We start from the raw sequence: 21,995 nt of genomic DNA, 5'->3' as shown, positions 1-21,995 counted from the left end.
CTTTTAGAACTAACTAATTAGTGGTATTAAGATTCTGATTTGCCAATTCATTATAAAAACTTATATCTGCAATTCTGTAAGTTGTGAGTTGTTTTTTTTTTTTTTTTTTTTAAATCAATTGGGGTTTATTTTACATAGTGACTGCAGTTTATTATTTAAATTAAAACTTGCAATGATTTCTTGCACCAGTAGCGAAGAGGAGCCGCGATCACTGTGTGTTGTATGTTACGAGGTGCTGTAGATCGAAACTTTGAAGCCAGCTAATCTTCGGCGTCACTTGCTAGAAATGAAACACAGTGACTGACTCCGACTCCAGAAACGGGTGGATTAGAAACCCATTCTAAACATTGACAGTGAACACAAACTTGACATCAAAGGAGGAAGACAGCCTAACAGAGCTTTCATGTGACAGCTCTTTTAAAGTTAGTTTTCCCGCAACTAAATCTGACTGGTTCTACGTTTAATCTGAGTACCCGGAACTGTCTGACAAGTTAGTGAAGACCGTGCTGCACTTGTTGGGTTGAAATCAAAGTACCGCAGTAGGCTGGATGTGCGACCCGATTTAAGGCTAAAACTGTCATCACTCCAACCGAAAATTCATGCTATGACATCACTGAAACAGCACCAGCCATCTCCTTTGGTAAGTTAATCAGTTTACTGTATGGCATTGTTATCAATTGTTGCACTATAGTGGAAAGCAGAATGAATACACTTTCCTTGTATAGGGTTATGTGTCACTATGATAATAGTACATGGTGGTCCGTGAAATTGTTGAAGGAACCACTAGTGTAGAATTAATACAGCAAAAATGATTTGGAACTCTGTTTTGTACTGTGCAGCTAATGCTACTGTAGCTTTAACTGCAAGACCTTACGCACTGTGACATGGCTGCTGATCTGTGGGAAGTTTGGTGTAGTACTAAGAGGGGCAAGACAGGAGTGCGATTAACGTGCGTTAAAAAAAAGTAATCTCCCAGTAAACTGATTAATTGACAGCCGTAATTATTACCCATCTGCAAAAATCTACACCTTGCTCCCACCCCCTGAAACAAAATCTTGGCTACACCACTACGTTGACGTGATGGGAGTTTCATCCCTGGATGTTTCAACTCGAGCTTTTTCACTGCAACAAAGATTACATGAATCTTTGATTTTGAGCACCCACATAAGGTAGTTTGTCAACCACCTGCTGCACCTCGTCCTGCTAATAACTTATAAACCATTGAAGGAGGTAGAGATATTTTCATGTTTTTTTTTTTCACTTCACATGTGAAAGTGTTGTGTTCTCTGCTCTACTTAGCCTCTAGTTCCTTTCAGATGTTGGAATGTCTGGAGGGATAGCCCAATCCAGCTTTTCCAGAGTGCTTGGCAAATTTCTGGATGTCATGCTGAAAGGGCAGAACAATACATATCATTTCCTGAGGATTCTCGCATAACTGATGTTGGCTGAGGCTTTTACAAACAGCTCCATCTCATGCTGGATGTCTCATGAAGGACTCTCAGCTCCTTCTTCTTTTTTTTGTGCACCATGGACTTTGCTACCCTTCATCTGACATCTTTTTTTGGCATTGTATTTTCGTGCTCCACAAATGTCATACAGCTTCTACTGCTCTCTACTCCTAACTCGGAGTAGTGTGGATGCTAAATAGACAGATGCGCTCATTAAGACCCTCATAATCATAATTACGTACCATTGTTTGTGTAATTTGCATTGCTCTTAAGCTTACATAGGGCGCAGTGCAAAATAATTGCCTGGCCACCATGCAATTTGAATTTTGCATCCACAGTTATTTGCACTGTGTCTGTACTTAAATTACCCCCAATGGGTAATTTTTTTTTTTATTGCTAACTTTTTAGTCATGCAATTATGTAAATTAGATATAATCTTAGATGACGTATGGCACCAGAGTAATTGATTGCAAATTATACTTTGCTATATATAAAAAAGTGAATGATATATGTACAGTATATAATGCAGGTATCATTTAAACAAAATAAAACATTAGTTGTGTATATACTGTTCACAACCTGGAAGAGAGAAATAAGAGAATTGAGAGAGAGAACTGAGTGAAAGAGAGAACTGTCAGTTGTTCCTGCATGAGAAGTTCAGAAATGTAATAATCCCCTTTAGAAAGCAGTGTAATCTATTGCAAAAAAGATATTTAGTTGTATTCCACCCACCCTCCTACTTACACACAGATCATAAAAATGAGCATTATAATAGTAAACTATCTCACTAGTTTCCTGGGTTACATCTTCACCAATAAGAAATACTACATTTCATAGACTAGTCATTTCACTGTGTATTATAATATGTACAGTAGATGCTGCTTATTAACAACCTCTCGGTTCCCAGCAAAAAGTTGTCATTAACCGAAAGATGCCAAAAAGTGAAAAGCCCCTTGTGGCAGGCTGGCGAGTGGATAGAGGCCCAGAGACAGACTGCAGTTCAAAAAAATAACTATTTTATTATAAATAAACAAAAATAAAGTGCACAAGGGCAAAATAACAGATACTCAAACACAAATAAAGCAAAAACAAAACTCACAAAAATAAAGTTTCCAGGCTGGGCAATGCCTTCACTGGATTTAGAAAATTCAAAAACCACAAAACAAACACCAACCTGCTTCCTCAGCTCCCTCTCCCCAAATGAGAAGCAGAGGCCTCCTTTTATATCAGGTGGCTGGGCGCTGATTGATCGTTAATCAACCTAATCAACTAATCAACCCCAGCCACCTGAACATAATAAACCCAGGCAGGTAGGGGAAGTTAACCCCATCCCTGCCAATTTCTAAAGAGCAGAGCTTTGCTCTGCCACACACCTCCCCCCATGTACAACGTACACCGGCCGCAATCGGCCAACTCCCCCCTTCCCCCCCTCCCCCCCCCCCCCCCCCCAAGAGTCCAATTATGTCCCTTGGGTGGGCTGTTATGGTGGGTGGTGGTGGGCGGGGTTGATGTCGGAGCCCCCAAGCCTTCTTTGGTTGAGGGGGCCCCGAATCTCCAAGGTAGCACGGCGACGGCGGCCCGGCTCCCTCTGGTGGCGGAGGCGGCGACGGCGGCCCGGCTCCCTCTGGTGGCGGAGGCGGCGACGGCGGCCCGGCTCCCTCTGGTGGCGGAGGCGGCGACGGCGGCCCGGCTCCCTCTGGTGGCGGAGGCGGCGACGGCGGCCCGGCTCCCTCTGGTGGCGGAGGCGGCGACGGCGGCCCGGCTCCCTCTGGTGGCGGAGGCGGCGACGGCGGCCCGGCTCCCTCTGGTGGCGGAGGCGGCGACGGCGGCCCGGCTCCCTCTGGTGGCGGAGGCGGCGACGGCGGCCCGGCTCCCTCTGGTGGCGGAGGCGGCGACGGCGGCCCGGCTCCCTCTGGTGGCGGAGGCGGCGACGGCGGCCCGGCTCCCTCTGGTGGCGGAGGCGGCGACGGCGGCCCGGCTCCCTCTGGTGGCGGCTCCTCCCTCTCGGGCTCTGAGAGCGGCGGCGGTGGCTCCTCCCTCTCGGGCTCTGAGAGCGGCGGCGGCTCCTCCTCCCTCTCTGGCTCTGGGAGCGACGGCAGATCCTCCTCCCTCTCTGGCTCTGGGAGCGACGGCAGATCCTCCTGCCCTCTCTGGCTCTGGGAGCGACGGCAGATCCTCCTCCCTCTCTGGCTCTGGGAGCGACGGCAGATCCTCCTCCCTCTCTGGCTCTGGGAGCGAAAGAGCTCCTCCTCCCTCTCTGGCTCTGGGAGCGACGGCAGATCCTCCTCCCTCTCTGGCTCTGGGAGCGACGGCATCCTATCCCTCTCTGGCTCTGGGAGCGACGGAATCCTCCTCCCTCTCTGGCTCTGGGAGCGACGGCAGATCCTCCTCCCTCTCTGGCTCTGGGAGCGACGGCAGATCCTCCCACCCTCTCTGGCTCTGGGAGCGACGGCAGATCCTCCTCCCTCTCTGGCTCTGGGAGCGACGGCAGATCCTCCTCCCTCTCTGGCTCTGGGAGCGACGGCAGCTCCTCACCCCTCTCTGGCTCTGGGAGCGACAGGCTCCTCACCCCTCTCTGGCTCTGGGAGCGACGGCAGATCCTCCTCCCTCTCTGGCTCTGGGAGCGACGGCAGATCCTCACCCCTCTCTGGCTCTGGGAGCGACGGCAGATCCTCACCCCTCTCTGGCTCTGGGAGCGACGGCAGATCCTCACCCCTCTCTGGCTCTGGGAGCGACGGCAGATCCTCCTCACCCCTCTCTGGCTCTGGGGGCGACGGCAGATCCTCCTCCCTCTCTGGCTCTGGGAGCGACGGCAGATCCTCCTCCCTCTCTGGCTCTGGGAGCGACGGCAGATCCTCACCCCTCTCTGGCTCTGGGAGCGACGGCAGATCCTCACCCCTCTCTGGCTCTGGGGGCGACGGCGGCCCCTCACCCCTCTCTGGCTCTGGGGGCGACGGCGGCTCCTCACCCCTCTCTGGCTCTGGGGGCGACGGCGGCCCCTCACCCCTCTCTGGCTCTGGGGGCGACGGCGGCTCCTCGCCCCTCTCTGGCTCTGGGAGCGACGGCGGCTCCTCGCCCCTCTCTGGCTCTGGGAGCGACGGCGGCTCCTCGCCCCTCTCTGGCTCTGGGAGCGACGGCAGCTCCTCGCCCCTCTCTGACACCAAATGTGGCAGGCTGGCGAGTGGATAGAGGCCCAGAGACAGACTGCAGTTCAAAAAAATAACTATTTTATTATAAATAAACAAAAATAAAGTGCACAAGGGCAAAATAACAGATACTCAAACACAAATAAAGCAAAAACAAAACTCACAAAAATAAAGTTTCCAGGCTGGGCAATGCCTTCACTGGATTTAGAAAATTCAAAAACCACAAAACAAACACCAACCTGCTTCCTCAGCTCCCTCTCCCCCAAATGAGAAGCAGAGGCCTCCTTTTATATCAGGTGGCTGGGCGCTGATTGATCGTTAATCAACCTAATCAACTAATCAACCCCAGCCACCTGAACATAATAAACCCAGGCAGGTAGGGGAAGTTAACCCCATCCCTGCCAATTTCTAAAGAGCAGAGCTTTGCTCTGCCACACCCCTGTTTTCAAGTGTATTTATATGGAACAGCAATATATACTGTAGTTGTACAAATATAGCACTGAAATACATGTATTTTAAATGTTAGTGTTAAAAGATTAACATGAGAAACACAAAATACCCAAAACACAGAACTATTTACTTCACGCGTGTGTAAAACAAACAAAAGGGTGTACGCTTAAATAGTACTACACAACTATGTGCTACAGTTTTCCTTACAATGAATAAAGCAAACATAAAAAATGTGTTGTACTTACAATTCATTCTAAAGAGCACAGTTTTAAAATAAGAAATTGTCCAACGTGAACTGCTTTTTACAATGTACCACCTCCCACTGTAAATCAATCTCAATTTTGCGTGCAGCTTTGTAGCCAGTTTCAAAGCCACGATTCTGCCTCAGTTCACCAGAAATATGGAGTTGCTAAGTCAGTGTGTTTTAAAAGCTGCATGAAGTATGTGCATAAATCATGCAAGTGCGCTCTGTAGTACTGGCAGCTAGTAATAAAGCGGTGTGCAGTTGCTAATATCAGAATCCCATTAACATTAAAGTCTATGGGAAGGGATTGGTTCCTGGGAAAATGTTGTTAATAACCAAAAGTTGTCTTTATCAGGGTTGCTAATAACCAGCATCTACTGTATATTTTACTATAGCTACTACCTTTGAATGATTTCTTATTCCGTCTTCATTGTTAAGGGGGCAGCATTTAGTTCTGTAGGTAGAGAATGTGGTGCAATTTCGCATGTAGATAGAAGGTTTATTGCTCTTGGATTTTGGTTGCGGAAAAGAGGAAAGCTTGGAGTGGGGTGTACAATTATTCAATTTATCACCACTATTACAGATACTCAGGAATCAGTGACACAACACTGTCCTCACTTACACAATGCACACATCAAAATAGAATGGGTATATCACTATGTTTGTTCACAAAAACTTATTTTGTAGATGTTAACAGGTTTATCCAGTATTTTCCTTATGGAGAATTGGAACTCAGGTACTGGGGCAAGAGCTAGCATGTTACAACATAGAACAACCAATTGTGATCATTTGCAGAATACAAAAGAATTTGAAAAGACATACACATTTGAGGAAACAAATCATCAAGGTTGCAAAAATTACCCTGAAGGGTTCAGTAATTAAATCTATCAAGGCTGATCACTGATTTAATTGCTTTACAACACATAGTTCATTAAAGTGTTTAGAACCTTTGAGCAGCTATGTTGTAATATTGGAACTTCTCCTTACTATCTTAGTGCTTTACATGCAAAAACAATAACAGTAAAACATGTTTTTGCAAGAGTAACAATAAGAGGACTAGTCATTTCACCAATATAGATCATGAGTTTTAATTTGTGTTGCAGTTAGTTGTAAGTATTCTTGAAATGTATTCATTGCTATCTCCACAGTACATTGATATTGGCAAAAGGAACATGTCTTTGTTATGGAAACCTGGTAGAAACAAGAAAACACCTGGAAGCCAAGTGCTGATGTATGTTCAGTTAATTTCCTTAATCCCTGACTCGTAAATGACGCATAAGGTGTGTGGTCTTCCTGTTAACAATCAAACTTGTGTCTTCAGCATAATCGCCTATAAAACAGCAAAGAGCGTTTGATTCAGTGATCATGGCAAACAAATGTTGTAAAAGTGGACCTTTACTGTTAATGTTTGGATGAAAGTTGATATTCTATGCTAGCTTTTGTTTATGGCCAGATACGATTATTTCTTGAAGCAGTTTGTTTAGTTCTAAACCAATAGATTCACATAGTACCTAGATAGAATAAGGAGCCAACTCAATGTAGCTGATTTTTCCCTTCACGTTGCTAAATGAAAAATATAAAGTGCATTTATAACATTATATATCTTGGGGTCTCTTTTTTTTAGAAACAAAATTATATGTACAGAGAGATATTCTGCTATGGTATGAGCCATTGGAATTGCATTGTAGTATGATGGTAGCATGTACTGTATATTATATTGTGTATGTATCAGATACTGCTGAGTCAACACCCTGGTTTGAGTGATTCCCCCCCCCCCCCCCCAACTTTTAGATGTTAGCCAGCGTAGTTCAGAGGGCAAGGAGCTGTGGCCTTCCAATTTTCTGTCAATTAGTACCTATTTTCTATTTAAGCCCTGATCACTTGCACCTTCGCTGTCTAGTGTTTTGTTTTCCTGCTTCTCCTCTCCTCTACCTATTCATACATGACTCTGCATCGGTCGTCTCCGGGACCGACTTCCTCCCAACGGACGGCTCCATGAGTCATAACCCACGCTTGTGTTTTCGGTTGCTGGGTCCTTTGCCCCTGGGTTATGTCGGCATCGTCGCCCTCAGTCAGTGACCACTTTTTGTGTCCTGTCTTCCGTTGCTGGGTCCTCTGCCCCTGGGTTCTGTCGGCATCGTTGCCCTCAGTCAGTGACCATCTTTCTATCCTGTTTCGATAGCTGGGTCCTCTGCCCCTGGGATGTGTCGGCATCGTCTCCCTCAGTCAGCAACCACTTTCTAACCTAGTTTCCTTGTCAGGCTCCGCTCGTCTGCTACTACAGTCAGGGCCTTGCCCGCTCCTCTATCCTAAGTCCAGTTACAGAAACTGTAACTTACTATGCAGTCATAAGTTCCTCTGTGATTTTTCATGGCTGGGTATGGCCCTGAGTACGGTTATCTACAGTGATTGCACAGATATAATTTCTTCCCAAAAAGATAAAATAAGTAGCCTTTATTTAGAAATAAATAAACAGATAAACACAGTATTGTGAGCTGTGTTAATGAAGTAGATTAACAAAGAAAAAGCATGCACTCTAAAATGCGTAGGTACAAAATGAAATTGGTATGAGAAAAACATCACTCATACAAACATGTACCTATTTTGTTTTAAATAAATATTTCTGCTTTCTCCTTTGAATGAAATATTTCCTTAGCAAAATCCGTTTTCTGCTTTGGTGAAGAAATTCCACACAAGGCTCCTTTGCTGGATGCCATATTTTAAAATAACAACAGTGGAATATGGCAATAGATGTCGCAAAGAATCACACAGTATGCAGTGCACTAACGTTAATAACTGTACGAGACATTATTATTATTATTATTATTATTATTATTATTATTATTATTATTATTATTATTATTATTATTATGTTTCCAGTACTTAAAAAGGATACACAATTCCAAAGGGTTAAAATGTATGTGTACTGCATAATATTTAAATATGTATCATGCACTTAAAACATTAATATATGTGTGGGGGTGTGTGTGTGTGTGTGTGTGTGTGTTTTTTTTTTTTTTTTTTTAATCATTACCTGAAAAAGAACTATGTATTCCGGTATATTTTTTTGCACACCGGGTACCCAGTTCCCCATTTTCTATATCGCGCCAAGCTTGTACCTGTATTGAACACTTTTAATGCTAGATAATATATGTTCATTTATTATTTTATGTTGTGTTTTCATACTGAACACTGTCATTTCTTACTACAGCCCTTTATTTCAGTGGACCCAAAATTTCATGTGTTTATATATTGTTTTTAAATGTAGCCACTTTTATTTTAGCATTAAATGATTCAGGGTTAGGGTTATCTTTGCTTCCGATAACAAAGACGTGGAGCGGTTCTGTAGTTTTGGATCAGATGATACAAACTCTGCAGTCTGATTGGTTAGGCTTTACTGTTACGCTACAATCCTTTTTAAAAATTTGAGCTTGTACGGCACCTTTTTTTTATTGGACATTGAATGCTATAGTGCTACTTTTGATAATGTATTATTTAATGTTGTAGTTTCACATTGGACACAGCAATTTCTTACTTGCAGAAACTATGTAAAACTCTTTATTTTAGTGGACCGAAAATATCATTTGTTTATGTAAGTTTTAAATGTAGCGACTTTCATTATAGCAAATGTGGTTTCTCATGATGTAGTGTTGTACTGGACACTGGCGCTTTAATGTTTGTTTTGTGAAAATATTTGAAATGACAAAACAGTGGACATACTGTAGCAGCTCTGAATTGTTTTTCAGCATTCATTAAATATGTTAACTGCACTTGATTCTTTATCATGACTGTGCTTTGAATTTTAGGCATGCCTAATTGTAAATGTAATATATCTATCTAATGTTAAAAATACTCCTGCAATATTGCCTTTTATTTTTCCCCTGCATCTCAACATTTCAGTACAGTCAAGTGTAATGTGGATTTTGTACACACCGTATTAGTATTGCAGGGGCAGAGGTGGCATTATTTTATTATTGTAAAATCCAAACTAGCTTTCATATATATAGTTTTCATAAATAAACATGAATACAGTGACCTCAACTGAAATATTTTTTATAATTAAATAAGGAATAGCATGTGATGTAATTTGGCTTTTTCATGCAACAGAATCTATAAACTTACTCTTCAGATCTTCATTTTGGTACCCAGATACAGCCGATATAGTTGTTTTTCTTTACCTAAAAAACATTGCTAACTTGTAATGATTGTCCTCTCCTTCCAGGCTATACATGAATGATTCTAATCTGTAGTTTGTTTTTTCTTTGCTCCGCAGACACACTATTTTGGCCTGTGGTTCCACAGTAAAACGCAGCTCCAGCGATGGGTGGAGTTGGAGAAAGCCTTGAAAAAGCAGCTGGACAAATTTGGCAATGAGCCTCTTCTGTTCTTTGGTGTAATGTTCTACGTGCCAAATGTTTCTAGACTTGAACAAGAGGTCACACGGTGCGTATCCAATCAAGTGCTTTAATCCTGAAAACGAAAACAATGCAATAATAACACAGTACCTTTATATGATTTTATTGCAGTACTCTAATGGAGTTATATTTAATCATCTCCGTAAAGGTGTAATTATGTAAGTGTCATCCTGATGCCACTGCTAGAACTGAGACCTAAGATTGCTGACATATAGTGTTCATGTATGTTTCTGGTTTCTGGATGATGAAGACTTAATGCTGTTAGATCTTGCTATCTTGCATACTAGGTACAGAACTGTATTTCATCGTTCTAACCTTGTCTGACGAACTCCACACACATTTTGCTTGGGTCAGAACAAACAGATCTCTAACCCAGGGATCACTGCAGTATAGTCTTTTTTGGCACCAAAGTCGTTATGCTTCCCCCATAAAACCCAACTCTAAATTTCTCCTGCGATTGCTTGGGTGCGGACTTGGTATAGGCGTTCACGTTTGTGCGATTTTGTTTGTAAGTGTGTGTGTGTGTGTGTGTGTGTGTGTGTGTGTGTGTGTGTGTATATATATATATATATATATATATATATATATATATATATATATATATATATATATATATATATATATATATTAGCTCAAAGAGCCAGCTGCCCAACATTTTGATATGTTATACATATCTTTCTCAAGGGAGCCTGTCTTTGAATCAAACCCCTTTTTCTCCTTATTCTCCTTTCACTTGCTTTCATCTAGTTATTTTTTTTTTGTAAATTCTTCTCTTTATTATTGTGTCTTCCCCATGCCCTCTGTACTTTGTGTGGTTCCCCACTATCACCGTCTTGGTGGATGGATTTCTGTGTAATGTGTATTGACATGTCGGATACTCTGACATAGAGGGGAATAGCGCCATCTCCCCTGTCTCAGCGATCTGATAGACTCTGCGTTGCATCCTTCTCGAGGACTACAAAAAGACCAGGCAGCCCGAAGGAACAAAGAAGCTCCACCATGTCTCCCCCAAAGAAACGCTTCAGTAAATCTGTGCATGGGCATGGCAGCATGGAGAGAGACATGCCTGCAAAGCCAGCTGCAGCTGCTGTGGAGACTTCAACCAGCGCTGCTCAGCCATCTCCTTCTCGGGTTACGATGCCGCCTGAGCCCAGTGATCAGTTCTTCCAGTGGATGGGGGAGGAATTTAAAAATCTTAAACAGGCTCGACCTCCACAGCCTGTAGCCCATTCGCCAGTTTCTGGTACTCCAACGCCGACAGATGTGTACGGTCAGCGTTACTCCGCTGAGGCGACCCTGACGATGACGTGGAGGAGCATACAGAGGCTCCTGCACCTGTCTATACAATTGATGATGCTGTTTTGAGGAGGAGCTTATCCTCTTTCAATATAAATACCCAGACCAGTACAGATGAGAATGATGTCCTGAGCATCATCGATGCAAGGGACAAAATAGCCTTAGAAGGGTTCCCCTTCCACTCGATGGTCTGGAAGCCCATTGGGGCTATATGGGAGAAGTCTGCCTCCCGCAGCACCATACCTCCCAAGGGTAGATAAATTCTATAGAGTGCCAACCGGCCACAAGGACCATCTGTTCAAACCACCCAAGCTAGATACCATCCTAGCTATACCAGGTACGGCTATATTCTGCAGACCCTCAGCATCAGATCGTGCAGTAAAGAAGCTAGATACATTCCTGAAAAAGGGCTACATGGATTCAACATGTGACATGTGTGTTAGCAATTACCAGTTGTATGTAACAAAATATCAAAACAAGCTGAGAAGTCAGTTGTCAGCTGACCTACAAACACCTACCTCTGGGAATATTGAACTGGCCATGGAGTTAGCTGAGGAAGACAAGAACGTATCCAAGACACACCTTCAGGCTGGCCGTGATGCAATTGATATCAACACCAGGGCTGTGGAAATTGTGGTCGCTGCTGGCAGAACAACATCCGATCTGCAACAGAAAGCAGTTGGTTGCGACTTTCACCCTGGGTGAGTATGGGGCTGCACTCTCCAAATCCCCCTACACTGCATCTGCCTACAGACATCTTATTAGGGTAGGAACACACTCGTCATAGGCTCAGGTTCAGGACACCTAGGCGCCAAGAAAAAGACACCTCCACATAAATCATGTTGAGCTCCTGGCAATGTTTTTAGCACTTAGACACTTCAGCCCAGTTTTAAGAGAGATCAAAGTTTTTACCGACTACACTGTAGCAGTAAAATACGTCAGTCACCAGGGGGGTACAGGGTCTGGGTATCCATGAAGATCTGGAATTTGTGCAGAACACAGGACATTAAAATCCAGGCAACTTATTTATCCAGATCCAAAAACAATATTGCCTATTTACTCAGCAGAGAGGTGACCCCTAAGGAGTGGCACCCCTGCCACTAATCTCCTCTGTACTCAGGAAGGTAAAGAGAGACAAAGCCAGGCTCATCTTGATAGCCCCTTAGTGGCCCAAAAGGTTTTGGTTTTCAGAAATCCTGGAAATGGCTGAGCCTGGGCCCCTGAACCTATCAGTGAATTGCAATCCCCTGTCCCAGAGTAATGGGAAGATGCTCCACCTCAATCCGTCAGTATTACATTCATCTGCCTGGAGGTCGAACAGCAACTGTTAAAGAAACAAGGACTATTGGAGCAAGTGGTAAACATCTTTTTTGCATCAAGGAAACTTTCCACGTTCAGGCTTATACAGACAAATGGAGATAATGTGTCCTCTGGTGCAATTCCAAATTCCTGCACCATACAGCTGTCTATCTGAGTTTTTATCCTACTTCAGTCACCTGTTTCATAAGGGTCTTTCTTTCCTCCATCAAGGTTCACTTTGCTGCAATCTCCAGCATTTTACCTGGCTGGGAAGGTCACCCAGTAGGCTGTCACCCTACGGTCTCTAGATTTATTAGGAGGATTAACCATCTAAAGTTCCTTTCACTCCTACCCGGGTCCAGACCCGGGTTCTGGCTGTCCTGGTCATAATCCTGCGTAGTGTGACACCACGTACCTGGGCAACGACCCACTTGAGCGAAACAATATGCATGACGACGGATGAAATAACAAAAAGCCACACCTGCGTGAAAGTTTCACTTCTGCAAGGAATGTTTTTGTTTATTCATTTTAGCCATATTTGTGTTGCTTGAGTCACACCATGAGCCAGATTGCAGCAGGGATGAAGAAACGTTTGCCTAATCAACATTTGAGCTAACTCTTCAAACCAGAGAAGCTTGGATGGAAGTGTCCATAACAAGCTGCTTTCGGGGCATTGATACACATATTGTTTACTTGTGTCTGTCACCCAGGTCAACCCTGCTTTATCAAAAGCAGTGTGATATCATGTGGCTGACCTGCGTGATACCGGGTCCTGACCCAAGCATGCCAGTGTGAATGGGGCTTAAGACCACCAAGAAAACACATTGTTCTGCAATGGAACATCAGACAAGTACTTAGGAAACTCATGGGACCATCGTTTCAACCCATGACCACATGTGAACAGCAGTTTCTTACATGGAAAACAGCATTTTTAGTCACTGTACCATCAGTAAGAAGAGTAAGCGCTTTGTGATGGTGGTCCACTGTGAAAGGCGCTATATAAAATGGATAGCTTGACTGATAAGTCAACTTCAAGCCCTGGTCGTCGATGCACTGTATTTTCAGTTTTTTAAGGATAGGATTGTCTGCAGACCTAACCCTCAGTTTTTATCAAAAGTAGTAACTGAGTAATATTTAAAACAGATAACGTTTAGATAACGTTTCCAAATTGCCACCTAAAATCTCAGAAATCTAAAGAAGAGGCCAGACAGCATTTTTATATTCACAGGACCTGTGATATCAGACCATCAGGGCAACTATTTATCTCCTTTAAATCACAAACCCAGGGCAAACCAGTCTCTAAACACAACATTTCAAATTGAATTACTTATTGCATTGTATTCTGCTATAATCTTGATAAGTCGTCACCCCCAGGATCCATCAAAGCCCGCTCACATCAGCAATGCTGCTACTTTGAGACTTTTATTAAACATTATAATTTAGACGTGTCTTGCTCTCAACCTACTTTTGCTCACTTGGTGTTATCTGGGGCATGATCTACTAATATTTAACTTTTTACCCGCTTGTATACATGCTTTGGTATCGTTCGCTCTGTGTGAGTTCATCAGACAAAGTAAGAATATGAACATTACCTGTAATATTGTTTCTTCATTGGATGATGACCTCCACACACCTATATACCACCCTGCCGTCCCCCTTTTTACAGTCTTATTTTTTTGAAATTTGGACAACAATGCTTAAAGGTGCCAAAAAGTACTATATTACAATGATCTCTGGGTTAGACATCTGTTTGTTCTCCTGACCCAAGCAAAATGGAGACCAGGAGTTCACTCTCTGTGAAGTTCAGCATCCTAGAAAGAAACCATATTACAGGTAATCTTCGTATTCTCTTGGTAAGGTTTGATTGTGGGTGTTATATGAGATAAATCCCCCTTTTGTGGCATTGAACAAACTGTACAAATCTCACATGATGAGGATCATAGTGTATCCAAATCATAACTCCCTCTGCAACCCTGCTGGTTGAAATGCTGTATTTAAAAAAAAAAAAAAACACAATCTAAATTCAAATAGAAATGAGCTTATAGCAGTCGTGAAATGCACCTCAGAGCAGGAGAGTATTCGAGAGTTATTAGCAGACAAAATAGTTTTTTGTAATTTTTACTATTGAGTTACAACCTTTCACGTTACAAAATGAAAAATAAACAACTTAACTGTACTACAAAAGGTCCTAAATCATATACTTGCTGATGTGTTTCGCATTTTGAAAAACCTAAAACTTCACTTACTACACTTTTTATGACTGCAGTGAAAAGGTCTCTGGTGCTTCACCAACCTGATGCAGGTACCCCTTCATGGCACTGACTTGTTCAGTGTCACCGATCACGTAGGCTTTTTTTCTAGGTCGTGGCACAAAGAGGGAATGCCTTGCTGCATGGCTGATAGAGAGGCCTTTTAGAAAACACACCAGGGTTGCTCACAAAGACAGAATAAACAGGACCAGTGAAGAAGCCCATACAGAAATGCCTTTTGACAATTTTGCTGTTATGTAACTGGAACCAACTGTAATTTTCTGCTGGGGTAGCTTATTTTCTTTTGCAGATCTCTAAGGGCAAGACCTATTTCTCTGCTCCACGCTCTTCACTCTCCGTCTCTCTCTCTCTCCCACCCACTATGGGCAGGGCAGGCTATGAAAGGCCATCATTGGTTGCAGGGAACCCACGGAAGCACCAGCTCTTCCCAATTTGCTGGACGGTGACCAACTTCTGGTTGCTCCATTTTTTCCTCTGTCGTTTTTTTTGTTTGTTTTCACCTGCAGTTCCGTGCTGGGTCAGTATGGGGCGGTATCCCCCTCTAACACCATGTGTGGCATAGCATCCCTGGCAAGGCTGATCTGTGCCCTTGAAATAGACCCAGATGTAGAAACTGCAGCAGTTTACAAATTTTTTGCACACTTTAAATCACAAATAAACAAAACACAGGAACAAATAAACAGTTTAAACTAATCTCTGCAAAACAAAACTCTTCAAGCAGAAACAAACCAGCTCCAAAAGCAATGGCTATCAAGGTGCTTTCTTACTATTTTCTTAATCTTTTTTCTTTCTCTTTTCTACCCACATAAACATTAATTGTTCTGCCTTTTATACCATGTGGCCAGGGGTTGATTGACAATCAATCAGTCACACCACCTAGCCACATTCCACACTTCTCCAATAATTGAATCAATGAATCAATCAAGCTAGATGGCTGTGCAAACAGTAGCCATCTTGACTCCAGGCTGTCATTTCACTAAGATTTCATGGCTTCATTAAGAGTTGACAAGTTCTTGCTTTTCAACATAAACACTGCTTGGAGTGGCTAAATTCACATTAGTTTTAAGATGCTGACGCGAGATGACATGTACATGCAGATGGTAAATTTGTCAAACTTACTGTAGCCTGTTATGTCAACAAATTAGGACAATGATGTTCCCTTTATACTGAGAAACTCAGACTTTGGACCCAACTTATAAGCTTGAGTAAAAGCATGGGGAAAATATGAATGTATGCAGTAAACAGAGTTAATATTAAGCAGTGAAGTGCATTGATCTTAGGGCCCTTTCACATCTATATTGCTTTTGCAGTTTATCGAACTTATTTTCAAGTGGAACAGAACAATTAATCTGGTATGGAATTTTATATCAATGCAATAGGATAATGGACATATAAATACTGAAAATAATATATTATATATATATATATATATATATATATATATATATATATATATATACACACACACACACACACACACACACACACACACACACACACACTGTATGCATATAGCATTCTTTCACTTGTTGAGTGTATATATATATATATATATATATATATATATATATATATATATATATTGCTGCTTTCTTTTGTGAGTTAGATTGTCAGTTCAGTTCAATAGAAAATAATTCAATTTTATTATGCTTCACATTATTGTAAAGTAGCACAGTGAGATTGGTTCACTTGTCCAGTCGACCACAGATCCCTGTTCTGGCGCCTTCAGTACAGTTCTAAAAATATAAGCACAGTACCATGCTCAGTTTTGTTTGGACATTTCACATTAACATTGAAATGAACCACTTAATGATTAAATAAAATACATCTAAACATTATTTTCCCTGCCAAGAAGTTAATTATACTGAGCCTCTTACTTTAAAGTATAAATCCAGTACGTCTTATGTAAATGGTGCCAAAACATGGGGGTCCTAATTGCTCTTTGTTCTGCAAATAGTGTGAAACAAACTGGTGACCTGTGTGGTGTTACAGATGACAAAGCAACAGGCAACTGCTGAGACTTGAATGTGGGTCTGTCTTCGGACAAATCTGTAGGAATGTACCTCTGCTTTTGATGTAATTGCACATATGGTTGTCTGTTTATTGGAAATGCACCCCACAAAGTAAACCATAAGGTGGCATTTGATAGGTCTCCATTAATATGTTAATGTAAATAGTTGTTCTAAGGGGGGGGGGGGGGGGGGGTTGGTAAGCAGAAGTAGTGCTAACTCTATTAAACAGAGAATACAATAGTACTTACTTTTTAAAAATACAATATGTGATTATTTATTTTCAGTTTTTAATGTACATAAATACAACACACATTCAATTATCCAAACTCCTTTTGCTACAAACTTTGCTACGATCTGATACGGGACTGTTCTGGGTAAATCGAGCTTGAACAAATAGAACCACTACAAAATTGCAGCTTTGTAAAGATCTCTTTTTTGCAAGGCCTGCAGCATGAGCCTAAGCCCTCGATCTGACCAGGTCTTGAGATTCATGTCGCCAAAATATCTGTGGAATTCTTCCCCCTGCCAGAGTATAAACTTGAAAGCTGCAGTTGGGTAGGAGGACAATCATGAGCGCTGTGAAGGAGTTTAAAAGATGTATTTGTGTTGAGGCTCTTATGCGGTTGAAAATCTCGAAAGAATTTGGCATTCATTTCGGTGTAGAAGATGCAAAATTCCTGTGCAGTGAAGTGTTATTGGTCTGGTTCTGTCTGTTATCTTTGGCACCCTCTGTGCCAGTCTGTTTCCTCAGCTATTCTGGAGGAAATCAAATCTACGATATCCTAATTTGAGAGACCATGAGTTAAATGTTTGTTGCCTATTGATGTTTCCAGGCATGCTCAATACTGAAAATGGATTGTGCACTGTGGAACAAGATGATTTCAAAATTGAGTCAAAGGACTTCTCTATTTTCCTCATGTTCTAAAATGGAGGTAACAAGGGTAAAGCACCAAATAAGTGTATGGTTAATGAAATCGAAAATCAATTGACCAATTTCTAATGCACCCTGTGGTGGTGTGTGGAAAGGAGTACAGAGTCCTGGGGTTAGGTGCAGTGCTGTTTTATTGGTGTCTATAGACACACACACTTATAACACAGTACAGTCCAAGTAGTTACACACTGCACATCAAAGCACTTGCACTCTTGGCGTCTTCTGTATCTGGTCCCGAATCAGCTCTGCTGCAGCAGTTCAATCTCTCTTGGCCAGTTGTTGCGCGGCAGTTCTTTTTTCCTCCTGGGAAAAGCAATTTGGTACAGTAAGACGCCTTGGTTTGTTTAGCTTTTTTTTCATTTCACCTCGCTCCTGCACCAAACTCCCCCTCCCCAAGATGGCCGCCGCAACAGGCCTCTATACCTACTGCATGCACCATTTTGTGGCCACGTGGGTCAGCCTAGCGCCTCCATCTGTCGGGAGGCCAGTTTTTCCACACTCCATCTTCCTTCACCCTGTTACACACCAATACAGCATTTACAGATAGAAATGATCATATCTGATCCTGTAAGAAACAATACCTTTATTAACCTTATAGACCTTTGGTAGTGTCATTTACACATTCTGGTATCAATTGAACTTGACAATGTTATTACGTGTCTAAGGTGTCACTAAGTTCAAGTTAAACAGAACAAGAAAGCAAGGTATTAATGTAATTATTGTACCGTTCAAAGCTGTTGCATTTTTTCACAATATTGCTAACCAAAAGCTTGGGCCTGCTTCTTTCACGCACTTTCAGTGAAAAAAAAAAAAAAAACAACTGTCAGGTTGCTTTGGCATGGAGTGAAATAGTATTGAAAGAACTGTTTTTGGAATGCAGTCTTGTAAATTTACAAATACTGTATTAAAGGACTTTGTTATTAATACTGAACTTCTTTGCAGTAATTTGTACAGATTGTCTTCCTATAGTATACATGCAGTACTATACTTTGTGTTTGGCCACACTGCCTTACCTGAGTGTGTTCATTTATAGTTCCCCCATGTTAGTAAGGCAAGTACAACTCCCTCTGAGATATATGATATTTCCCTAGGAACTAATTAAATAGGATATGGCAGGTTCTACTGTAATTTATACTTGCATTAATGTCCATAGTACTAGTCCCAAGAATTTAAGCATTATTTAGTCCCCACGGAAATCTGCAGTCAAATTTGCCTAAAATCTGCAAAGAAAAAAGTGCGTTTTCTGCAAAAAACTTGTCTGAAGAGTGTCGTGTTAATGAATATTAATAAAGAAGAAAAAGAAAGTCACAGTTATTTATTTTATTTATTTATTTATTTATTCATTTATTTATTAAATCACAGTACTAAAATATGAAAAAAACCAGAACAAGTATGTTTGCCATATTATATGGAAATGAAAGAAGAACTAAAACCACATACATTAAGACAATGAGAGTTACAGCACAGATATACATAAATATACATAAAACATATTTTTTTTTTTTTATATATTTTTTAAATAAATTAAATACAGAGGCTTGGAGCAATTTTGTACAAATGTAAAAGGATATTTTTAGAAACAATTTTTTGCTCACCAAAATGTTGTAATTTTAAAACATATCCACATCCAGACAGCACATAGAAATAGTCTGGACACTGTGACAAGCACTTGGAAACAGTGACAGGCATCACTGATTAGAAATTTTGTTTCTTTGACTAAGACCACAATGTGAAAGTGCTACCATCACATCCACAAAACAAATGGGAAAGTAATGAAAGGTTCACCGTCCCCTTCCTTTTTGAGCATTCTGTTACTACCAAAAACTTGTGATTTTCCATATATAATTAGAATGACATCTTTCAGGACCTGCAACATGGGGAGTACAAGCAAGGTCCTAATTGTTTTTCTCTGACCTTTCACATAGGAGTAACAGAACAACACTTTGCTTTGAACTTGCAACTCAACTGAAATCCTTTGTAAAAAAAAAATAAATAAATAATATTCTTACCTTGTTTCGTTCTTCAGTAGCCAATGTTTGTCTATCCATGGCCAATGTCACGGTCTTCTGCCGTTTTAATAGAAGCTTTGACGGTGAGTTATTGGAAATACTGTACTTGTATTTTGCTGTTATGTTCGGTGCTAATTTAGATTTGTTTCCAGAGCTCACCGATGGCCTTAGAAATCTCTCCATGGCTGAACTAAAGCTTGCACTGGAACCCTGCCACACTTTTCACTAGACTAAATAGCATGTATGTGCGCTAGTAACAGTGATAGTAGGGAACAAATGTTTGAGTTTTTTTCTTTTTTTGCAAAAATTTGAGAACTGTGCAAGAGACAAAAATTCCATTATTTTTTTTCGCAATCTCAGAATCCTGGAGGGACTAATTATTCACACAGTTTTACATTGTTTTGCTGTAGAATAAAGGGATTGGACAAATGCACCTGTGCAAATGGGTTGTCACACACATGATTGATGTTAATTATGCAGATGGTGTGTGTAAGTATTCTGTAATCTGTAAAAAAAAAAAAAAAAAAACTCCCTAGTGCAAATCAGTTTCAGTCACAGTCAACAAAACCTTAGGTTACTTACCATAACCCTGGTTCCCTGAAAGAAAATATGACCAACAACCAATACTTTTGGGATATGCCTGCCTTAGGCAGGTATTCGCTGCACATTTTGTGTCAGAGCTGTATAGGCCCTTTGTGGAGTGGCATCCTCGGTCCCACCTGCCGAGGGAATAAGTAGTTCCTCTTTTGACCTCGTTTGGTTTTTGTTGCTTGGCTTTTAGTTTTATGAAGGTACAGTATATACTGCCCCACTCCATGTGTTTAGTAAGACCACATTCACTGACCATTAAATATTAATTTTCTTTTTTAGCCTTAGTGCAAGCTGCATGCCATGCATTACTAAGAGTAGATCAGGCCGTCTCTATTTGTGAAAGGCATTCAGTGTGAGGTACTTGCTTGTTTATAGCCCCAAGACTTGCTTTGTTATAGCCCCAACTTGCTTGCTGGTTGTGGTCTAGTTTAGTATGAGGATATGTAAAAATAATATGACACAGGAACTAAGAGCAGGGCTCGATTATGCAAATGAGATGTGCAGGTGTGCAAATGCTATGTGTAACGTTTCATGTCAGCACTTTCATGTCTGTTTGTTAACAGTTAAACTGGCTGTTATCTGAAAATAAGAAAGGCTTTTTGCGTGTGTCATGGGGACATCTGTTTTTCAATTCCAAGAATCTAGAATTCTGACTAAAAGCAGGGAAAGTGAACGTATTACACCTGTTTTAGCTTCTTTGCACTGGCTCCATTTGCAGTATAGAATTGAATTTAAGATTTTGCTGTTAACTTACAAGGCCCTAATGGATTAGCATCTAGTTATGTGCAGGAGTTACTGACCCTGTAGCATCCAATCTGCACTCTGAGATCACAGGATGCGGGGCTGCTAGTTATTCCTAGGGTCAACAAAAGCAACACAGGAGGTTAGGGTAATATGAATTTGTATTCGAATATGCACAAAATAATGGTCGTCTTCCTAATATTAGTAATGGCTGAATAGTGTCTTTCATTTTTACGAATTTTAGGCAGTATTCATTGCAAACGAAGTGTTTGACGTCAATGAGGATTGGTCTCTAATTTCAACCACGCCTCCCCCTGCGGTCTGTGACTCTGGCATTCAATTGGTGTGGGAGAAGGGTACAGAGTCAGTGCTTCAGTTCATTCAATTTGAGAGGGCTGTATAAGGAAAAGTAAAGTGGAATTGTGCTTAAATTTGTTTCACTGTGTCAAGAAAAAAGACATGATAAATGTTGTCATAATTTAAATGTTTTCTTTTTTTTTTTGGAGGCAGGGTTCTCCCCAGGCCTTTTCTCCCGGGTGGGCTGTCTGGCAATTTGACGGCTGCATTGTACCCTATGGAATGTACGGGCTCTGTGCTTGCAACCAACTGTGTTGTAAACAGACACAGTTTCATTGAACTCTATGGTGTAAACACCTGTAATGTGGTACATACAAACCTGTAAAACCGAAATATTCTTTTCTAAAAGTAATATAAAAAAAAGAATATATGTAATATATGTTTCATATTAGGCACATAAGTTGTCATCCTACCTGTCGTTTCAGTTTGCTATATGCATCTGAGTGAAGCTTGCTATATTCCAATCAAAATGAATACTTTCAAGACTAAATATTTCCTTCTGATATATTCCCAGTTACATTCAAAACTTTAACTATTTTTTCAAAGAGATATAAGTCCATACAATATGATACACTGATGTGGCAAAGTGCCCGCCCCTGTGTGTATTTTGTGTTGTATGTTGTGTTTTAATGTTGGTATATAGTCATTGGTACAGCGGGATATAAACGGGTCTGTGTAACGTGAGTGTTTAAAATGTATATTTGTATTTAGGCACCTGGATTGCACAGCACTTCATGTGCAAGTAAAAAGTAATGATATATGAGCATGGGGAATTGCACTTTATTA

At 41.4% G+C, this 21,995-nt stretch overlaps 1 protein-coding gene across 1 annotated transcript in view; it reads left to right on the top strand.

Moving 5' to 3' along the window:
* The window catches only part of LOC121315970 (tyrosine-protein phosphatase non-receptor type 14-like), a 109,359-nt gene that overhangs the window by 46,867 nt on the left and 40,497 nt on the right, over positions 1–21,995 (top strand). The window contains exon 3 of the mRNA XM_041250613.1: positions 9,562–9,731. Coding sequence (XP_041106547.1) covers positions 9,562–9,731 — 170 coding nt within the window. The remainder of the gene's footprint in view (positions 1–9,561; positions 9,732–21,995) is intronic.

The sequence above is a fragment of the Polyodon spathula genome, chromosome 5, assembly GCF_017654505.1.
Source record: "Polyodon spathula isolate WHYD16114869_AA chromosome 5, ASM1765450v1, whole genome shotgun sequence".
NCBI lineage: Eukaryota > Metazoa > Chordata > Actinopteri > Acipenseriformes > Polyodontidae > Polyodon > Polyodon spathula.
This window is presented reverse-complemented; position numbering and strand designations above follow the sequence as displayed.